This window comes from Opisthocomus hoazin, chromosome 4, assembly GCF_030867145.1.
Source record: "Opisthocomus hoazin isolate bOpiHoa1 chromosome 4, bOpiHoa1.hap1, whole genome shotgun sequence".
Lineage (NCBI taxonomy): Eukaryota > Metazoa > Chordata > Aves > Opisthocomiformes > Opisthocomidae > Opisthocomus > Opisthocomus hoazin.
In genome coordinates this window covers 31,342,258-31,362,922 of record NC_134417.1, presented here as the reverse complement: position 1 = coordinate 31,362,922, position 20,665 = coordinate 31,342,258, and the positions used below count along the sequence as shown (strand labels likewise).

The 20,665-nt window shown below is 40.8% G+C and overlaps 1 protein-coding gene across 3 annotated transcripts in view; it reads left to right on the top strand.

Moving 5' to 3' along the window:
• The window catches only part of LOC104334080 (solute carrier family 12 member 7), a 91,030-nt gene that overhangs the window by 50,130 nt on the left and 20,235 nt on the right, over nucleotides 1–20,665 (top strand). For 2 of the 3 annotated variants that reach the window (XM_075418516.1, XM_075418517.1), the window contains exons 18-22: nucleotides 435–630; nucleotides 1,425–1,594; nucleotides 1,743–1,874; nucleotides 3,514–3,621; nucleotides 18,489–18,670. In XM_075418516.1, coding sequence (XP_075274631.1) covers nucleotides 435–630; nucleotides 1,425–1,594; nucleotides 1,743–1,874; nucleotides 3,514–3,621; nucleotides 18,489–18,670 — 788 coding nt within the window. Of the gene's footprint in view, nucleotides 1–434; nucleotides 631–1,424; nucleotides 1,595–1,742; nucleotides 1,875–3,513; nucleotides 3,622–15,345; nucleotides 15,463–18,488; nucleotides 18,671–20,665 lie in introns of all 3 variants that reach the window. The other variant, XM_075418518.1, reaches the window with a different exon arrangement.

Here is a 20,665-nt window from a genome sequence, read left to right as displayed (position 1 = left end):
TTAGGGAGCTTTGGCAGACTCTTTGTCTAAAGTTCTTGGCACCACGTTTTTCCAACCCCTTCCAATTCCAAAAGAAAGGACTTGTCATTCCAAACATACGTGCTTTGCCAGTCCACAGTTTTGACTTTACCTGAAGCAGTGTCACTTTATTTGTGTTTGTCAAAGTGGTTTTACTCATATCTTGTTCATTTTTATTTGGAATGAAAAGGCTGAATAGTTAAAGTAATGAAAAGCCTGCGTGGTGTCTTTTGGGGAGATGGATGTTATGAGTTTTTGTTGTCATAAAATCGTATTCACTGTTTTGGGGTTAGCAGTTTCTTGATGTGCGTTGCACACTGTAGCTAATGTGTTGCTGCTCTTTAGTGCTGTTAGTCCTTATGGTGTTTACCAAGGTTGCTGACTGTGTTTGCCTACATGCAATTTTCCTTTTGCAGAACGTTAAGGCCTTAATGGGAGTAGAAAAGACTAAAGGATTTTGCCAGATGGTGGTGTCTCCTAATTTCAGAGATGGAATATCCTATTTGATTCAGTCAGCTGGTCTAGGAGGGATGAAGCACAACACAGTGCTGATGGCATGGCCGCAGTCATGGAAACAGACAGAAAATAATTTCTCATGGAAAAATTTTGTTGGTATGTGTTTACTTGACTTTCTGCTATGCATTTGTAATCATAGAATTAGAAGTTGGAAAAGACCTCTAAGATCATCAAGTCCAGCTGTCAACCCAATACCACCATGCCTACTAAACCTTATCCCAAAAGTGCCACATCCACACGTTTTTTGAACACCTCCAGGGATGGTGACTCCACCACTTCCCTGGGCAGCTTATTCCAATGTCTGACCACTCTTTCAGTAAAGAATTTTCTCCTAATATCTAATCTAAACCTACCCTGATGCAGCTTGAGGCCATTGACTCTCAACCTTTTGCTAGTTACCTGGAGAAGAGACCAACACCTGCCTCACTACACTTTCCTTTCAGGTAGTTGTAGAGAGCAATAAGGTCCCCCCTCAGCCTCCTCTGCTCCAGACTCTCCCCTCATCCTCCTGCAGACTAAACAGCCGCAGCCACCTCAGTCGCTCCTCGTAAGACTTGTTCTCTATACGCCTCACCAGCCTTGTGGCTCAACAATGTAATTAATGGAATACAACTATGTAATTAATGTGCTGTGTGGAGGAAATGTGGCGCTGAACATCCAGTGGACAATTGAATATTTCCGCACATTTGATTTCACTTGGAGTGGGTTTTCTCAGCCCTCAGTCTCTTCATGACTTCTCTCCTTCTCCTAAGCAGGTTAGTCACTAAATCCAGGATGTTCCTCTGATGTTCCTCAACAGAATCTGGGATTATTTAAGCTCTTGAGTTCAAAACAAAAGCCATGAATGAAAATTAGAAGTTCTCGATCGAATATCTTGTTTTCCCTTGCAGATACTGTACGAGAAACAACAGCAGCTCAGCAGGCACTGTTGGTGGCTAAAAACATTGACTTATTTCCAACAAATCAAGAACGTTTTACTGAAGGAAATATAGATGTGTGGTGGATTGTTCATGATGGTGGTATGCTGATGTTACTGCCTTTTCTCCTTCGACAGCACAAGGCAAGGACGACAGAAAATGGCTGGGATTTTATTTTCTAGCTATGAATAGTTCTAAGCATTTCTAATGAAATACTCTTTCACCTTGGTAGAGTTATGCGTGATGCTAGCAATCACTGTTATGAATTGATATAATGTATCTTCTTGATAGGTTTGGAGAAGGTGCAAAATGCGTATCTTCACCGTTGCTCAAATGGATGATAACAGCATTCAAATGAAGAAGGATCTTCAGATGTTCTTATATCATCTTAGACTGAATGCTGAAGTGGAAGTTGTTGAAATGGTATGTTACTGCATATTTTTTCTAGGTGCAATTGAGACTGGACTTGGGAAAATGGATTTAGCATGTTTGAAACTGAGGTGTTAGTCCAAATATGAAAAGGGAAAGACTGTAGTCCCACCAAGAAGGAGTTTTTTAAGGCAACCATGTCAGAATGCTAGTGTATGTGGTAGTGAGTTTTGACAAGCAGAGTTGAGCCATTTTGATTTGTTAATGCCTGCTTTAGTTATGAGGGCTAGTCCATAGAGATAGTTCATTCGGGAAGGAAAAAGCTTGAATTTTAAAAAGGCAGTGGAATGGAAGGTGGAGTGTGCTTAATCTAATAATCCATGGCATCCAGCATTGAGAGAAGATGAACAAGTCCATCTCTCCAACTGCTGTATGAATCTCTCTCTGGAATAAGCAATCCCTAGGCCCCCATGAGAGTGTGTCGGTGGTTCTCAGCATTGCCGGCCTCTTTGTCACTGAACATCAAGACAATACAACTACAGATTTACAAAATTCATTTTGTCTCTATTTGGCTTGTAACTTACCCCTTTTTAAATGCTGGTCATAAACTGCTAAAGAGAAAGGACTAAAGCTGTAGTCTGTCCAGACCCTCTTTTTTTGGGCAGCTAAGAAAAAACTTCATTTCCAGTGCTCAGAGGTGACTAGCATAATATCCATAGTAAGACCCCCCCACCCCCACCCCACCCCCCCCCCCCCAAAAAAAAAAAAAGACAACCTTTTAAACTCATTCTGAAGTGGAATGAAGAAGATGGGTCAACTGGTTCAAAATTTCTACCACCACTGGTTCTTGGAATGAGCAAAACCTGACAAAAAGATGTGTTGTGCTAATTGTCCATAAAGCAAATGTTAAGAATCATTTAAATTACTTCTGAAAAAAATGACTGATGAAAGATTTGGTTAGTGTTTTGAACTAAGAAATAAGAGAAATACTTTTATTTATTTTAGCTTTGTTTTGCTTAGGGTACTGAATGTAAAAGACTACAATGTTGTGGCATGTGCAGGTGAAAGAAAATGAACAGAATGCCAATTTATTCTTATGTGGGTCATTTTTAACCCTGAGAATCTTCCGAAAGATAAGAGACACATTAGGAGTCAGTGATGACACAGATGACAGCTGTAGATTTTTATGTTGTATTTTAGCTTTGAGCTGATGTGAGAATGTATGTCAGAGTTTCTTTGTAAATGCTTCTCTTGGTGGACATTTCTCACTGGTGAAAGGACAATGTGTTATTTTGTGGCTCTAGGCAGTTTTTAAGGAAACAAATGTGCACAGATACTCAGGAGTCACCGATGCAGACCCAGTTTAAATTAGTGTTTTCAACTCTTTCTAATTTCTGCAGCCTAGCTGGAACAGAACAGTGGAAATTCTGTCCCAAATACCTCAAGTTTAGATAAAAAGCACATTGATATTGCTATAGTAGGATAGTTCATTGTATGAGATTACTGTTTGAAGGTGAAGTTTTATGAATGAGGACAGAAATGATTGATTGATTGCTGTGCTTGGGATTACTCTAATGCCATAAATATGTCCACAGCTGAATGAAAGCAGCAGTGAATGCGGTAAACTGTCTAAATGTGTCTAAACTTCTTAGTACTCTTCTTCTGATGTTTCTAATGCAAATCTTTTTTGCAGTTTGAAAATGATATTTCTGCATTCACATATGAGAAGACACTTATGATGGAACAGCGATCTCAGATGTTAAAACAGATGCAGCTATCAAAGAACGAAAGGGAAAGAGAGGTAGGGACTTTGGGCATAACAAGGCACCCTGTGAAAAATCTGAAAGTACTGTTACTTGGCTGTGGCTTCTAATCAATTTAAAACTAGTCAAAAGCTTTTATAACTGCTTTCTATGTTAGTTTTTCTACAGCAGGTTTCACTTGCAAGGTTAAAATAATCGAGGGAGGGGAATGCTTTTTTATGTGAACAGATGTTTAGAGTTTTCCTGTTCTTGTTAAGATCGGTGCAACTATTTACTAGCAAAACATTTGACCATCAGTGTGTAATATATCCAGAGCATTTCCAGAGTTCCCATGTATCAGTGTCTGAGGTTCATGATATTACGGTCCGGGAAGACCCGAGCCGTAGAGATTTGTTGGTATTTCCAGAGTGAAATTAAGACACAAATGAGGTCAAATGCTGCCAGTCAAACAGATTTATTGATCATTTATTCAAACGAAGGCATGAGGAAAACGGCGACAAGAAAGAGAGGAAAAGACAGGAAAGGAAGAAACCTAACAAGCAGTCGACATAGTCGCAAGAGATAGTCACCAGCATGGATCCAGCAGCGTCCCGTTGTTCTGTGATTTCTGTGTGCGTCAGTGGTGGGGGGCCCCCCGTTGTCTGGTCACAAGGCCTTTTATAAGGTATTCAGGGAGATTGTTCCCTAGGCAATGGCATGTACCCCACGTTCCCCAGTCCCATGTATATGTGTTTTCTCAGTCCTGGCTCTGGTAGGTCAGGGAGGGGGTCGGTGTCTAGACACATTTTCCACAATGACATACCTGCCCTCTAACTCCCTTCAAGGCTGTTTTCAGGTGGTTGTTTTATGCCTTGTCTGGTTTGTATTTGGCTGGCCTGCCAGGAGATCCTGCAGCGAGCTGGGCTGCAAACAAGCTTTGCTGGCCTGCTAGGAGGTCCTGCAGCGAGCTTTGCAAAGAAGCTTTGAGGCAGTTGTCTTAAGATATGGTCTCTGACACCACCCCGTGACTCAAAGGTGGTTGTTTCTTCGCTCCTGGTGGTGAAAATGTAGAGAAAACGGCTAAGTGTGGAAAAGAGCTTAGTTTATACTATTCTTACAAATGAAATTTTAGGTATAGATATATTGCGTGGATATCTTCAACATCATTGTGAGACGAGGCGGCTATAAATGGCATATTTGAAACAGTGCGTTGGATTAACTGTAGAAAACATGGAATTAAACAGGGAAGGAACAATAACAATGCAACACCACATAACATATTGAAAAGAACACATTTGACTCGTGGGGCACCTGGAAGCCAGGAGAAGGGATCAAATTCCCAACCCTTCCAGCTTTGGACGGGGACGTGGGTCAGCTTTGGTATTCCCAAAGCGATTTGTTTAACAACTTGACAATTATTGTCAATTTTTAAACAGTAGTTAGAATCATTCGGTCTACCACAGATGCCTCCCTCCTCGGCTAGGAGGTAATTGAGAACCACGTGGAGTTAAGAGTATCGCTGCCCGCATTTGCTTGGCCTGATCTGCCAACAGATCAAGTGCACAGGCCGTCTCATTAGTAATGATTTCTAGGACGGCTTGCAGCTGGATAATTCCATTTAAGTTGTAAATAGGTTCTCAAGCACCTCTGATCCACTCATTGGGGTTCCAGGTGGCAGGTCCATAATGTTGTATAATACCTGGAGTGGTCCACTCATCTTTGTCCCAGATTTGTTTACTTCCACCTGCTATTGAGGTATCAATGGACCACCAATTTCATTTGAGATCACCATATAATTTAACACCTAATCCATTGCCCTCTTTCTCTGGGAGCAGAAAGAACAAGGGGCAGATCATCCCCACATAGCACACTCCAGTTCTTAGGAACGCCTGTATGCGTGGTGACCGCAAATCCAGTGATGACCTTTTAATGCCCAGGTGCCACTTTCAGACAGGGCCATGGGTATCCGTGGCAACTGGAAATATGTTGAGTTATCTATTCCCAGAGGATGGCACATTGACAGGGGTTGAGGGTAAGGTATCTAGTAAATGGAACAGGACCAAGCACCGGTGTCATTAATCCAGAAGCAAGTAACACTGGTGATACACGGTAGTGTGTAATTTTTAGTGGATTTGGGGATATAAATTCTGGACTGATAGTGGGAGACAAAAACCAGGAAAACCATTTTCTGTGTCCTGTTTAACTTACCCAGGCCCAGCTGGGCCAGCGGGATACAAGACTCAAGGCTTTGGACCTAAAGAGGTGACAGTATGTCTGGCCACCTCCACGGAACACAAAAGCGGTCAGATTTGAACTTCTTGAGCAATCAATGGGTTTACAACCATCAGTGAGGCAATAGTTACTATAGGCATAAGTCCAGGTACACTTGCTATTTCCCAAGAAAACCCCGCCCTCTTGTGTTCAGTTTAGGCAATGCACACCTTGGGCTGGGTATTGTATTGCCTAGGGCTGTGAGTCTTCATTCCAATAGGAATCACTTTTGACTTCACGGTAATTACTCATAACCATTCAGGGGAAATGGGGACAGCAGTCCATGGCCAGCTCTCCAGACCGGTTGGACCACCACAGACCCAACAATTGCTGAGGTTAAATTGATGATCTACTTCAGAACCTAGCACTATAAATTTATTTTCCCACTTGTGTCCCAAAGTGGGAAGAGAGAGGTTTCCTGTGGTGCTAAGGGTGAAGAGAACGGTTGCCCAAAAACAGTGCCTGCGATGGTAAACTGTGCATCCTATAAATATTAATAGAGCTATAACCATCAGTATTATACAAAGAATCAGGATCACCATCTATTTGCCTCCCGGCAAAGGCTTTGATTTTTGTCCCACAGACTTTGTCTGTTAAAGGAAAAGAGAAAAAACCATACTCGGTCCCCAGAGAACTGGAGTTATACCAATATCAAAAAGACGGGACAGTCTATCTTGCATTAATTTTGTGTTCTTTCCCATGGGCTTCTTTTCCCTTCCAGATGTATTTATTTATGGGGGTTTCAAGTACCAGTGGCATGGTTCTGACGGTGGGTAATGCTACCAACACTGGCTGACCTGGAAAGTGAGAGAGGTTTTGGGGATGGTCAGGGCCATAAACATTTGAGATCAAATTGGGGACCTTAGGACAAAAAGCTATGATCTTAGGGCATCCATTTACCCCCCCATCGATTGTTTACATAAGTAATTGCGTCCCAAAATCGCTTCAACCATTCCGATTCATGGGGCTTAAGGAAATGCTTAAGAATGCTGATTAGGCTTTCCACTATTCCATTTGCTTGTGGATAATAGGGCGCGTGGAAAACCCACACAATCCCTTCTCCAGCAGGAGAGGAAACAGTGACAAGAAAGAGAGGAAAAGACAGGAAACAAAGATACTTAGCAAGCAGTCGACATAGTCACAAGAGATAGTCACCACCATGGATCCAAACAAGCTTTGAGGCAATTGTCTTGAGATACGGTCTCCGACACATGATTATTCAACTGTGCTGATTAGCTTTTTCTTGTGACTTGGTCTTGTTCAACTCGCACTGACTATTTTTTAGTTTCTGCATTATTTTGAATGTTTTGTGTATCAACTAATTGTTGTTTATGGAGCCAAAAATTAGTGTGACTAACCTATAATCCTGTGACATCCAGATGGGAATGCTATGTTTGCTGCTCCCATACCCTGACTAGTCCCTAGTGGTATTTTGCACGTTGTAGTGACAAGCTTTACGCAGCTTTATTTTTGTCACTTGTAGATATTTTTCTTTTTTTTCCTTTGTATTGTGCTTCTACAAACTCATTTACTCTGTTAACTGTCTTATTATTATTAACACTTTTTAGTGATGTAGAAGGTATTAAATGCTTTGGCTTTGCTTTCACTTACAGTGATTTCCCTCCCATGCCAAAGAAGAGATCTCTACTGTGTTTAACTACTCATTCATAAAATAACTAGGTTTTTTTCTTCTGGCTTTTTTGTCTGCTGATAATTGTAACTAATTCTGTGCCTATGCCTTTTTGATGTTAATCTTACAGTTTATGCAGTTCCTTTCTGTTTTTTTGTTTTTCTTCAACTCTTGTTGTTTATCCTTTTTTCCATTTGGCAGAATTTTTTAAAGTTTCTAAAGATGCCTTGTATTGACACAACACTGGGCCGCTGTAAATTCTCTTCTCATCTGCATCACAGTAGTTTTCTCTTGATGCAAGCCTGCCTAACATCTTTTCAGTAAAAACTAAGTTCTCCTGTACTCCTTACTCAGTGTTTTTAAGTGTTTTCTCATTTCTTTATTGAACACTAGTATTTTTCCAGTGAAGTATGAGTAATTAATCAATCTACAGTAAGCTTATAAGGATTTAACTTACTCATGAATGCTTTACAAGTAGCCCAAGGTTGTAAGGTGCTGCAGTCTATAGCATGTAAGTCATAGTAGAGACGAAAGAATTTCTTCTCAGCTCTGTGAGTTGGTTGGAATTTGCACTACTTCAGTGTGTTGTTTGCTTGGAAGTTTTCATTTCTTTCTTCTCCCCCTCCCTTTTTTTTTCACCATGATAGCTAAAGTTTGTTTCTTCATATCAGGCAGGGTAAAATCTGAGACATTCAAAATACCATTGAATTTGTTTCATGGTCTGAAGTAAAATCCTTGATAATTCCAAGAACATCTAGTACTTATTTTCTGCCTTGTCCGAGAATCAACGCCATAGTCATCTGTTGTTTCTGATTAGGATATCTGTAGTACAAAAGGGACAAGGTAGATTTCATCAGAAAATGTTGTTTAGTTGTGCCCTTGCTTCCTCTGGATCTACAAGTTGAGTACTCAGTGTGCCAGGCCCTTTCTTAATCTGATCCTCTTCTCTTAAATGAGACATCACTCCAGTTTTATTATGATCTCCAAAACACTGCTGTGGTTAGTATCAGTAGTTCACATTAACATAGCTTTTGTTTTTATAATCTGCCTCTAGACATTCAAATGCAATCTTGATATTCCAGCTTTGAATGGTGCTTGTAGTTTTGTTTCCTGTTACCAGAAAGGTTAGTACTTCAACCTCACTTTTTGTGCTTGTACCTCTTCAAACCAGGATCAAACCTTTGCGAAGAGGAGCATTTGGTTTTGTACAGCATTCTTTTGCTGTTTATCTCAGACATGCTCTTATCCCTGAGGAGATGCCCTCGCCCTCCCCTTTTCTGACACTTTTTTAAATGGAACTTTATTTGATCTTGCCCTGGGTTTCCTTGTGGAACTGGGGGACAGGCTCATTTCATTTTTGTTTCCTTTTTTGAGAAACTCTGTTGATTTGCTTCTATTCAAGTGTAAATATAACCCATGCCTGCAAAGTGTAACGTGCAGGCTTAGGTGCACCTGCCAAACATTTATTTATTTGACTTTGACAGTAGTGCTGCAAAGATGAAAGAAAATGTAGTGCCGCATTCACTTCTGTGCTGCCCTTCCTGGTGGTTGTTAGCTTTCTTCTCTAGCTAGTCCAGACTAATGACTGTTGGATCAGACTGTGATATTGTTGGAGCTCTGAAGGCAGTCATCTGTCCCACCACTACTCTGTGGTGGCTTGCACAGCGCAAGTGCTGTTGTGCAGATTGCTACTGCTAGGTGAGATTGGCGGAAATGTGGGTGTGATGTGTGGAAACAAAACTCTACAACTCGTGGAGGGCTATAAAGCAGGTGTGTTTATTATGGCGCTGGGTGCAAGGGGGATCGCCCCTCCTAACTTGCACACCGAGGGAGCAGGCGACTAGATATTTATTCTACATAAGCATGCTTATTCATTAGATTTTCAAGAATAGGCAGGGTTATTACAGTTAGTTTCAGGAATTCATCATCAAGTGTTCCCTCCCACTTGCGCCTGTGTACTCTTATCTGGTGGTCGTGGGCAGGGGTCGTTGGGAGGAAGTCTTCACAGTAAACTTTTTATCTTTGGCTGAAACTGCTGAGTTGTCCTGGGCTGTTATCTACAAGGCCTTGGGTGGAGGACCTTGCTGACCAGATAGTTCTGTCTTATCTTGCTAAAACCCAGCTCTGTACTAGCTAAAGCAAATATTTAACCCTTTTGTTTCAGGTGCATGTAGGTGAGAAGGACAACTATAGTTTGTGAAGAAGTTTGGGAAATATATCAGTGTTTAGAGTCGGAAAGCAGCTTTCTCATCTGCTTATTTTTTTTCATACTTCTGATTGTAGCCTATATGAGGGGATGTGACCCTCGCAAACAAGTGAATATTTGAGGTTCCAGTATGGACTAAAGGATTCAATTCACTTCAAGTTTTCACAAATCTCTGTAAAAAGACTTGGTGACTAACTGCTAAACATTTCAAAAAGAGCACCATAGTGTATAGAAACAAATGGCATGTTTGTGAAAATATACCCAAGTTTATAACCAGCAATGATATGGTCCTGGGTTTGACTGGGGTAGGGTTAACTTTCACAAGAAGCGCAAAGGTGACTCCGCTGTTGGGACAGTGGACCCAAACTAGCCAAACTGTCACTCAAATTGAGAGTAAAACTTCTTAACGCCAACGTAGCCTTAAAAAGCAGGCATTGTTTTTTACGGTGCTGGGTGCACGGTGGTGCTGGATATGGTTTTCCATATACTCCTAGACCTTGACTGTATTCTGATTTTCTCAGAAGAGCTAATGGAAGGGCCTGTGGCCACTTTAAAGAGGTTTCTTGACATATCTTACTAATTTGCTTTTCAGGGTTTGATTAACTCTGTCTACGTTTCCACTTGATTGAGGCCTCCATGGGATGTGTAAATCCCACTTGATACCCAGGATTTTACTTAACTGTTGGACTAAGTCTGCCACAAAACATGTGCCTCGATCAGAGGATATTCCTGTTGGTACCCGAAGCCTTGGTATTATTTCTTTGAGTAATAGCTTAGTTACTTCCCTAGCTTTGTTGGTGCAACGGGGGAAAACCTCCAGCCATCCTGAGAAGGTATCAACTAATATGAGAAGATGTCTGTAACCATTTTGTATTGGTACCTCAGAAAAATCAATTTTCCAGTAATCTCTGGGGGAATTTCCTTGCTTACTGGTCCCTGGGGGCAGCCTTTTCCTATTTATGGGATTATTTTTTTTTAAAGTAAGGAATTGTGCTATTACAGACTTTTCTGTCCCAGTCATCCCTACACATACAATCAAATTTTGAAGCCTAGCAATCATAGCCTCACCACCCTAGTGTGTTTTCTCATGTCTCTCTTACACTTTCAGTCACTATCTGTGGTGTAACAGTGACTTGTTTTGTGGGGGTTATTAACCAGCCCGCATCACTTGTGGTTGCTTTTAACAGTGATGCCAGTTGTTGATCTGTCTTGCTATAAGTAGGCTTCAGAATTGGGAGCTTCACGTGTTTCATGGGTACCAATGCAAGATGCTTCGTTCAGTTACCTCTCTAGCAGTTTTGTCCCATTTGATGTGCTTGGCAATGCATTATGGCTCTGAATATCCTGTAGAAGTTGAAGAATTTCTTCCTTGTACTTAATAGGTGATCCTCGAGCTGACAACAATCTTCTCTCTTTCCAGATAGCCCATGTTGCATGGACTATCCCAAATGCATACTTTGAATTGGTCCATGTATTCCCCTTTTTCCTTTCAGCTACCTTCAAGGCTTGTCTCAATGCCACCAATTCTGCCTTCTGGTCTGACATGTTAATGGGTAGGGCCCCAGCCTATATTACCTGTGTAGTTATAGCCACTGCATATCTGACTATCCTTTTTTCCATCTTGTATAAAGCTGCTACCATGTTGTCCAACAGTTCGGATAAATATCCCATAGCTCTTCTCCAGGTTCCCCATTCTTTCAGTCAGCACGCCCAGGGCAAGATGTTGTTCAAGTGCAAATAGCTAAAAAGGTTTAGACACATCCAGCAGTCCCAATGCAGGTGCTGACATCAAAGCATTTTTTAAGTCCTTAAAGGCTACTTGGCATTCGGGAGTCCATAGTAGATGGTTCTTTTTTGACCCCTTCAAAGTTTCGTAAAGGGGTTTCACCAATAATCCACAGTTGAGAATCCACAGTCTGCACCATCCAAGCACACCTGAAAACACCCTTAGGTCTTGTACAGTTCTTGGTTCTGGAGTCTGGCAGATCGCTGCTTTTCTGTCAGTTCCCAGTCTCCGCTGTCCTTGTGAGATCTCAAAACCTAAATAAATTGTAGTCGTCTTCCCCACCTGGGATTTGCTATTTGATACTCAGTATCCTCCTTGTCCTAAGAAATTCAACAGACGTATAATCATCTTTAGACACTTTCCCCAGGTCTCTGCAGCCAATAAAATGTATTGCAAATTGTTCCCTCAGGGTTTTCCTTTTTCTGTAGTTCTAGCTCCTTTGCCAACTGGTTGCTAAATATTGTAGGGCTGCTTTTGAAGCCTTGAGGTAACACTGTCCAGGTAAGTTGTGTTTTGCACCAACTGGTGGTGGGGCTTTCCCCTTCAAAGGCAAATATTTCCTGACTGTCTTTGTTTAGAGATATGTAGAAGAAAGTATTCTTGAGATCAAGTACAGTAAATCAGTTATGTTTTTCCTTCAGGGATGTCAGCAAGGTATATGGGTTAGCTGCTAGTGGGTGAACTAACCTGTATTCCTTGCCATCTTGCTTTTTCACTGGCAATATCAGGGTGTTATATTCTGATTCACGTTCTATCAACAATCCATAATTTAAAAATTTCAGTATTAATTCCGCCAGCCCCTTTCTGGCTTCCCACCTAATGGGATATTGGTTTTGTCTTACTGGTTTAGTTCCAGATTTTAGGACAGCTTTCACTATTTCCACCAATTTAGACCAACCTGGGACTCCACTAGCCCAGAGCAAGGGTGTTAACTGAATCCTCTACTTCTGCAGAAGTTTCTTCCTTGGATCTTTGTGTGTTCTGCAACATAAAAATTCTCGCTTCCACAGCCTTTGATTCAGGTATTAGTAGTCACACCTCTCTATCTTTAAATGTTATTTGAGCATCTAATTTGCTCAATAAACCTCTTCCCATCAAGGGTACTGGGCAATCAGACATATACAAAAATTGGTGAGTCACCCATTGCTTTCCTAACTTCATGTAAGGGAAAAAGAGACGAGTTTCTTGTTTCCCTGTAGCACTAATAGTCTCATGGCTAAAATTTTCCTTTGCAGGTGTTAAGTACAGAATGAGTGGTTCTCATATCAACTGAAAATTCCATCTTGTTGTTCACCAGTTTAATTGGAACCAGAGGATCTGCTGGGGATACCTTTTAAAATCACCCCTGGTCCTCTCTGATCTGACTCACAAGCAGGTCAGCGTCAGGAACTGTACACCCCCAGCCCCCCCTCCAGCCTTAGGGACTTGTGCTGGTAATTGGGGCACTCTGTCTTCCAGTGCCTGTCTTTTCTGGGAAGACTACCCTGTCTACCTCCTCCTTTAATTCTGTCTTTCTGTCTCTTGACTGATCAGTACTCCTCTGCCTTTTCCATTCAGAGTAGCAGCTAGCAAAGAAGCCTGTAACTGCATACCTTTCTGTCCTAGTCACTTTACACAAGTGTTTGCAAAATCCAGAGGGATTTTCCTCTGGCTCCTGCCATACTTTAAACAATGTAGACACATTCCCATTTCCCTTTGCACGAGCAAAACAACCTTAATTGTAATATCATACTTTAAAGTTCCATTCTTTGGCTGTTTCTCTTGATCTCCCAAAATATACATTGGCCACCAATGATTACAGTATTCAATTAATTGTTTCCTTGTGAGGAGATCACCTCCCACCCCCTTCCAGTGCTTCAGTAGACATCCCAAAGGTGACTTCTTTAAAATTCCTACCTCCGAAGCTTGTCCAGAACCCATGTTACAGTAAAATAACCTCTCTTCTTCTCGACCAATCAGTTAACACAACACACACGCACATATCCTAGAGGGGATCTTTTTGAAATCAAGGCAGCCTGTGTATCACTTACGTACAACAATCTGTATGTACAACCAAACTACCTCAATCAATATGTTTATACATATACATAGAGCTCATTCAAGACAGTATATACAGTATATATAATATACAACCCAAAACCAGAGTCCCGAAATGATCCATCAGTGCCAAATAACCAGAGAACTTGTAATCCCACAATACGTATCGACTTGTAAGTATCCCAAAACCAATTCTAAAATTCCCAGTTCAGTTCCCAAATCATACCAGTTCGCTTTAAACAAACCAAGCCCCATACACTATTAAGCTCTTTGTGAGTGAGGGGGTCCCCGCTACTTTTCCCAGTGTTTCAATATATATCCTAGGGGAGACTTTTCAGAATCCACCCTTCCACCGAGGGTTTACTATCCATTATAAAATACAACAACACTAAAGACAAAACTGTATCTGAATGCACAACAAATACATAGTTCTGATATGCAAACCAAAATTCAGAGACCAAACAAGACGATTAACTAAGTTGGGGACTCTAACCCCTCAGTGTTGGTGACTAACCCCTTTTACTTAAGTGGGACTCGAACCCACAACCTTATAGGGGACTTCAGCCCCTCTGGGGACTTGAAGCCCAACCCTTTAGCCAGAGTTCCACAGCTCTGCAGGCTTTCACCTAGCAGAGATTGGCTTCCTCACCTTAGCTACCATTTATAGCCCAACCCTGTGTAGCTTTTGCTGCAGATTATGGGCGGGCAGCCAACCCTTGTTACTGGTATACCCAGAAAGAATGCCTTATTACCTTAGTTCAGGGGATTTTGCTCAGAATTCTTCGGGCCAGGGATCGGAGGTTCTTTCTGAGAATCCCTCAGTGCTGTCTGGAGGTCCTGCGATCCCATGAATCCGTTGAAATTCAAAAGCAGAGTCACACCTGGATTGCCAAAACTGTCAATGAAATCAGAAGGAAAAACTTAACGCCAATGTGGCATTAAAAAGCAAGCGTTCTTTATTGTGGTGCCAGATGCACAGGGGGTCACTCCTCCTAACCTGCGTGCCGTAGGTCCGTAGGTCACCTCACCCCAAGCTTATGTAACCCTGTTACATGTGTATTAAGCTTCCTGGAATGTTCATATATATTTATTCTATTTCCTGGAACTATTTTATCATATTTGCATAGTCATTATGCATGCAGCCTGGGTCTCTGTGGGGCTTCCATATGGTCATGAGTTGGCTCACTGAGAAGTTTATGGATTTCTCAGGTTCATTATCTTGGTGTCTGCTGGTTTATCCGCACTTCTTTAGGGTGTGCTTATTACGTGCCCTTTGGTGCGTTCTTGCCTGAGGCCTCTGATAGTCCTTTGTTTTCTGCTTCATCTTTGTGAAATTCCCTATCACTCTTACGCATCATGTACCCCCTCTGTATATCACATCACATACCCTATTTTACAACAAAATAAATGGCGTATTCGATCCCATGTGACATCATGCTCAGTTTTAAGTGAGGGTGCTGGCTGGGGGGAGGTTAATCATTGCTCAGGAGCACACTGGGCGTCAGGTGGTGAGAAATTTGCCCTGTGTATTTGCTTGTTTCGTATATTCTTCATATCAGTATTATTGTTGTTACTGTTAGCTTCCTTTTCTGTTCTGTTAAACTGTCCTTATCCCCACCCACATGTTTTTATGCCTTTTCCTTTCAATTCTCCAATTCTCCTCTCCACCCCACTGAGGGGGGAGGGGTGATAGAGCAACCATGTGCTGCTTTGTTGCTGGTCAGGGCTAAAACACGACAGATACCAAATCTCAACTATATAAATGAAGACTGTTTTTATTTTTAATAACATGATAATCTGCTTTTTTCTGTAGACTGTTCTTTTTGTTGTTGTTGGTAACCTTTTTGTCCCAGATTCAGAGCATCACTGATGAGTCTCGAGGCTCAATCAGAAGAAAAAGCTACTCCAGTCCACAGTCTATTGGCCAAGATGTGCAGGCACTGCTGATTGATGATTATCGAGAGGAGGAGGTAGCTGGATGTAGTATTGGCTAGATATATTTTCCCTTTGCAACGCTTGAAGTGCCACTATTGCACACTGAAATACAAATGAATAGCTTGATCGTTCATTGTTAAAGAACAGTTCTTCATACATTTTAGTTCTAGTATTTTCCTAAATTCATTGTCTTATCTTATATTTTTTTTTCTAGACTATGCTTCTGTGGCGTGAACTACATCCTATTTTCTCATGCATATTTTCCATAAAAGAAACACGTTTCTGAGAGTGCCTCTTTTTCTTAAGAGCCACAAGCAGAGATGTTTCCTCTGCCTTCTGTCTCTTCAAAAGTCTTTAACAGCGGGTGTTTCATTCGTAAGATTATTTCATGCTTTCATAAAGCATTGCCTTCCTTTACAGTTCCTGTACTGAAGTACAGAACCTTCTCAGAGACTGTATAGATATACCAGGGCTTTTTGAGGAGATTTCTGTGCTTGTTGACAAGCCATTATTAACTCATAAATGCCATTACTACTTTCTGCATGGTGAGTTTGAAAGAGAATGGGCTGATGTAATCAATGGTTTTAGTGTGCACTTAAAGTGTTGCTCACGTCTAAAGATGTGTAGCCTAATTTGTAGAAATGTTGTATACCTGTGTGTTTCCCTTTCTTTGTGAAGTAGAAGAAGACATTGTATTCCATGTAACTGATTTGGTATCGAAATAGCACTAACAAAAATGTGCTTTTGTTGTCTTTTGCCTTGTTATAAATGTGTGCTATGGGTCTGGAATTTCCCTTGGCCTCACTATCTTTCCAAAAAAGGTGAAATTCCTTCCATTGAAGCATGATTGTACTGAACTCATTTTACAGTTGTTAGTTTGAAATTTTAGTTCATTAGATACTGCTGTATGGCAAGTATAGTATACGCATGTGTGCGTTAGTAGCTTTTTCCATTCTCACAATAGAACTGTATTCACAGTAACTTCCAATTCATATCTTGACTGGTGATTTAATCTTCTGGGGAGATATGCAGACCATCAAACAAATAGGTATTTAGGTGTGTCACTGTTTAGAGCAGGGAGGTGATAAACAGAGTGGCAGATGCTCTCTATTAACCTGTACCCTCCCACCAGAGGAAGGGAAAAAGGAGGAAAAGGGAGAGAGACTTAAACTGAATATAAAAATAGCTTTACTAAGAACACTAAGAATACTAAAGATAAGAGAAATAAAATAAAATACACAAAACCGATGCTGAGTTTCCCAGAGCTGGGTGCTGGGGCACTGGTGTCCCGCCAGCAGCTGCCGGGCAGCCCCAGGCAGTCCCGGACTGGCCTCAGCAGTGGATGGGAACTGGACTCAGGAGTGCACGGATCGGAATCTGGATCAGGATCGCAGGCAGGACAACGAGCAGGGTCCTCTTCAGAAGCCGGCTATGGACAAAGAGAGCGAGACCCTCGTGATCCCCCAGCTTTAAACTGAGTACGACGTGCATGGCGTGGAATACCTTGTTGGTCATTGTCGGGTCACCTGTCCTGTCCGACCCTCTCCGACTCCTCACTTGTGGGACCGAAGAGGTCTATCAGTGACCTTGGCTGCTAGATTAAAAATTATAAGCATGGGCCTTTTTCTGCATTCTTTTCCTACTGTTAGCTCAGTGTAACTATGAACATTAGGTGTTGTCAGCTTTGGGGCAGACACTGTCTGTAAAGTAAGCAGCCAGCTTCAGAAGCAGGACAATGTGGATCTCCATATCGAACTCTATGATTTGGGAATCCTCAAGGATAGGGATTAGGGTAATAATTTAGGAAAAACACAGAAGCTCTTAGACACTTAAAACCAGCTTGCAGTTACAGTTTGTGAACGACTAGGGCAATCACTGTTTGGAGCTAAAAAATAGTTTTCTCGTCATCTTTTATTTTATTCATGCTTTGATTGTGACCTGAATGAAATGGATTCTTCTGAATCATCACAGGTATGGAGGGGGACATGACCGTCACATGTGAATAATTGAGGTTCTAAAATGGAACACGAGCTTCACCTCACCACGTAACAAATCTCTGAAGAGACTTGCTAACTGCTAAAAAGCTTTAAAAAAAAAAAACACAAAAAAAAAACAACCAAAAAACCAAAACAAAACCAGAATCACCCCCCAAACAAACAAACAAAAACCCTGAAAAACAAACAAAAAATCTCCCAAACACCCTCCCCCCACCCCAAATACCCTAACTCCTCCAAAAAGAAGATCCAAAAAAACCCATAAACAAGCCTCCCACCGTACCAATTCACTTACAATTTTAAGGGTCTGAAGTTATGTAGTTGTGTTGCTTTTGATGGAAATACAGATGCCTATGGACAAAGTATTATGAAAGAAAGTAAGTAAAGTAAAGTAAGTAATGTTAAGTATTTCTTCCTTTTTTTCTCAGGAGGATCAGGGAGAATGGGAAATTGTGTATGTATGTGGGAACGACAGTATTGCGTTTTTAAAGTTGTGATTTGAGTTTCTGCTGTTACAAGGAAAGAAAAGGCCCTTTCATGGTTAGATTGATTGGCTTTTGTGATGGAATATGCACTTGCAGGAATAAATAATCTAATGGAACATAGATAGCCTTCAATTCAGCCAATCCAATGTTGTGTTACTGGGATCGTGAGTTATGCTGTAGTTCAGCTAAAGATATGTGAAATAGATGGTGGAGGTTTAGGGTGACATTATCTGAGAAAATAACGATGTAACTGATGAAGAAAGAGAGTTTTGGCTTTCAGGCTTTTCACTGGAAAAACCCCCTGGTGCTAATAAAGTACCCTCAGGCTGGGGGTTCGTGACAAAAAGAGTGTCCCAGCCCAGATGCAATCCTGCAAATATAAGCAAATAACTACATTTTTACAAGCAGTTTTGTTTTGTGCTGAACTCAAAACAGTCTGGTATTTGTTCTCAAAATAAGCCGTGTTTTTCTGTATCTTCTTTTGTCCCACTGCTGTGAAATTTCCTTTTTAAAATTTTAATAATGTGTAATCTATGAATGCTCTTTTTTGCTGATTGGGGTGATTGTTTGTTTTGTGGCCAGGCTCAGCTGATCCACGACAGAAACACTGCCTCGCACTCAGCTCCAGCAATCAAAGCAAGTGTTGCTGCTGCTGTGCCAGAAAAAGTGCAGATGACCTGGACTAAAGAAAAGTTTGTAGCTGAAAAGCATAAAAACAAAGATTCAAATGTGTCTGGCTTTAAAGATATTTTCAACATGAAGCCGTAAGTATACACGTGGTGTTTGGAGTTTTGTATTTGATTGTGTGTGTGCTGGTGTGTGGGTTTTTTGGTGGTGGTTCTGGGTTTTGTTTTTTAAGAGATTCTGGTTGATTTAAAATTGAGTACAAACACGGTCTTTCTGTGCACTTAAATGCCATCCCTATGAAACTAGCATGGACTTCAGTGGAACAACAATGACTGTGAAGAGTCATTCACAAGAACGTTGTGAATGAAGCTTAAATATGACAGATTTCAAGCTGTAAACTCAATTTCTGGGTTGTACCAGAAAGCATATATATTAAAATGCTTAATAATAACTTCTCATTTTCTCTCTTCCTGTGGATAACTTATTACCGTACATCATTTCCCTGTCTCATTTATTGTGTTTTGTTGGGATAGGGGGAGTACCAAAGAAGCAGGTAGACTCTTGAAGACATTTAGCTTATGTTTTGGTTTTGGGGTGGGGGGCTTGTTTTTTTTAAACATACTCAGCCCTCATCCAGTAAATTACAGCAATATAAAATTTGTGCTTATATATTTGTCATGTTATAGTATTTCCTGTTGAAATATTCCTTAATGTCTTTTTCTTAAATAGAAGTCACTTAATAGATAAGAGCTACTGCCTGTGTCAAGCCTGAAGCAGTAGACACAAAACCAATGACAGAAAGATATCAGCTTGTGTACTTCCCTGTGTTGTGGTTCATATACATACCTGCATCTTTTCGGAGTTCTGGAAGAATGCAGTTATAAGCATGGCCTAGACTATTTTCTGCGCATGCCCAAAGCAAAACTGTGCATATCAAGGGCAATTTTAGTATCTAAAGGAAACATGTCTTAAATCTAGGACATGCAGACAGTAGAGTTTGAAGGTATACTTAGAACCAGCATCTTGAAATCCGAAGTTGTTTTGTGGATTTCCTCTGAGCGCTTTAGAAACAGTTTGCTCTCTGCAAATTCCAAACATCGTCTCGATCACACTTGAAAGCACTGTTTTTGTTCTGGACTGCATTACACTCTAATTCTTAGGGATGGGTTTTTTTTGGTAATATCTTGGAAATATCTCCTTTTACTACTTTAGAATTGTGTAAAATGCAGACTTCCGATTTTATGACTTTAAAACTGCTATATGTGGTTGGGGGTGGAAGTTACAGTTCAAACTTGGTGTGCCTGTACAATATGTTAATATTGTTGAATTAAAAATGTACCTGATGGCATAAATATTTTTTTCCTGTGCCATTGCTTCCCTTCTTGTAGAGAATGGGGAAATCTGTAAGTCTAAATCTCATTTAACTTAAGCGATGTAGGCTGTGTTCCCTGGTTCTTGTGGTCTTGTATATTGTATGCGTGTTTCCTAAATCATGATTTGCAGTGTGAATATCCTTTTGTACCTTGTTTTATATACTGTGATTTAGCTTTTATCACTGAAAAATATTCTTCATTGTGACCTGTTAATGTTTTCTTCCAAATGTTATCAACTTTCTGTTCAAGGTAAGTCACAGAATATGTATTGTAGTTTCTGTAAGAATGGAAAAGTGGGCAGTAATCCTGTGCACCAGTGTAGTATTTTGTTTTCTAATCAACTACATGAAAAAGTGAATATATTTTTGTTCTGGAAAAGTAGCCCCCAGTGTGATAGAACTGCTTGCACAATAAGGATTAATTTATTCACAAAGGGAACTTCTACATTTCATCAAATGCCAATTCTTGCTTCCCTTCTACCAACCCATGCATGTGTAGAAATAACCTAAGTTCAACTATACATTGCATCTGACAGCATACAAAAATGGGACACTACGTCTGTTTGTTCTTGGATGGGCTTGTGACTGCTCTGCTTGTTTTCAGAGCGTAGTGTTGTCTTCATTTTCTCTGTTTAACAAATTGAGCTTCTTATGAAACTTAGAAAGCTTACTTTGTGTACTATGTATGATTTTCGTTTCTACCAGTGATTGAAGGCTAGATGAAGTTACTCAGCCTCAGTTCACGTTGTACCTTTAGTCA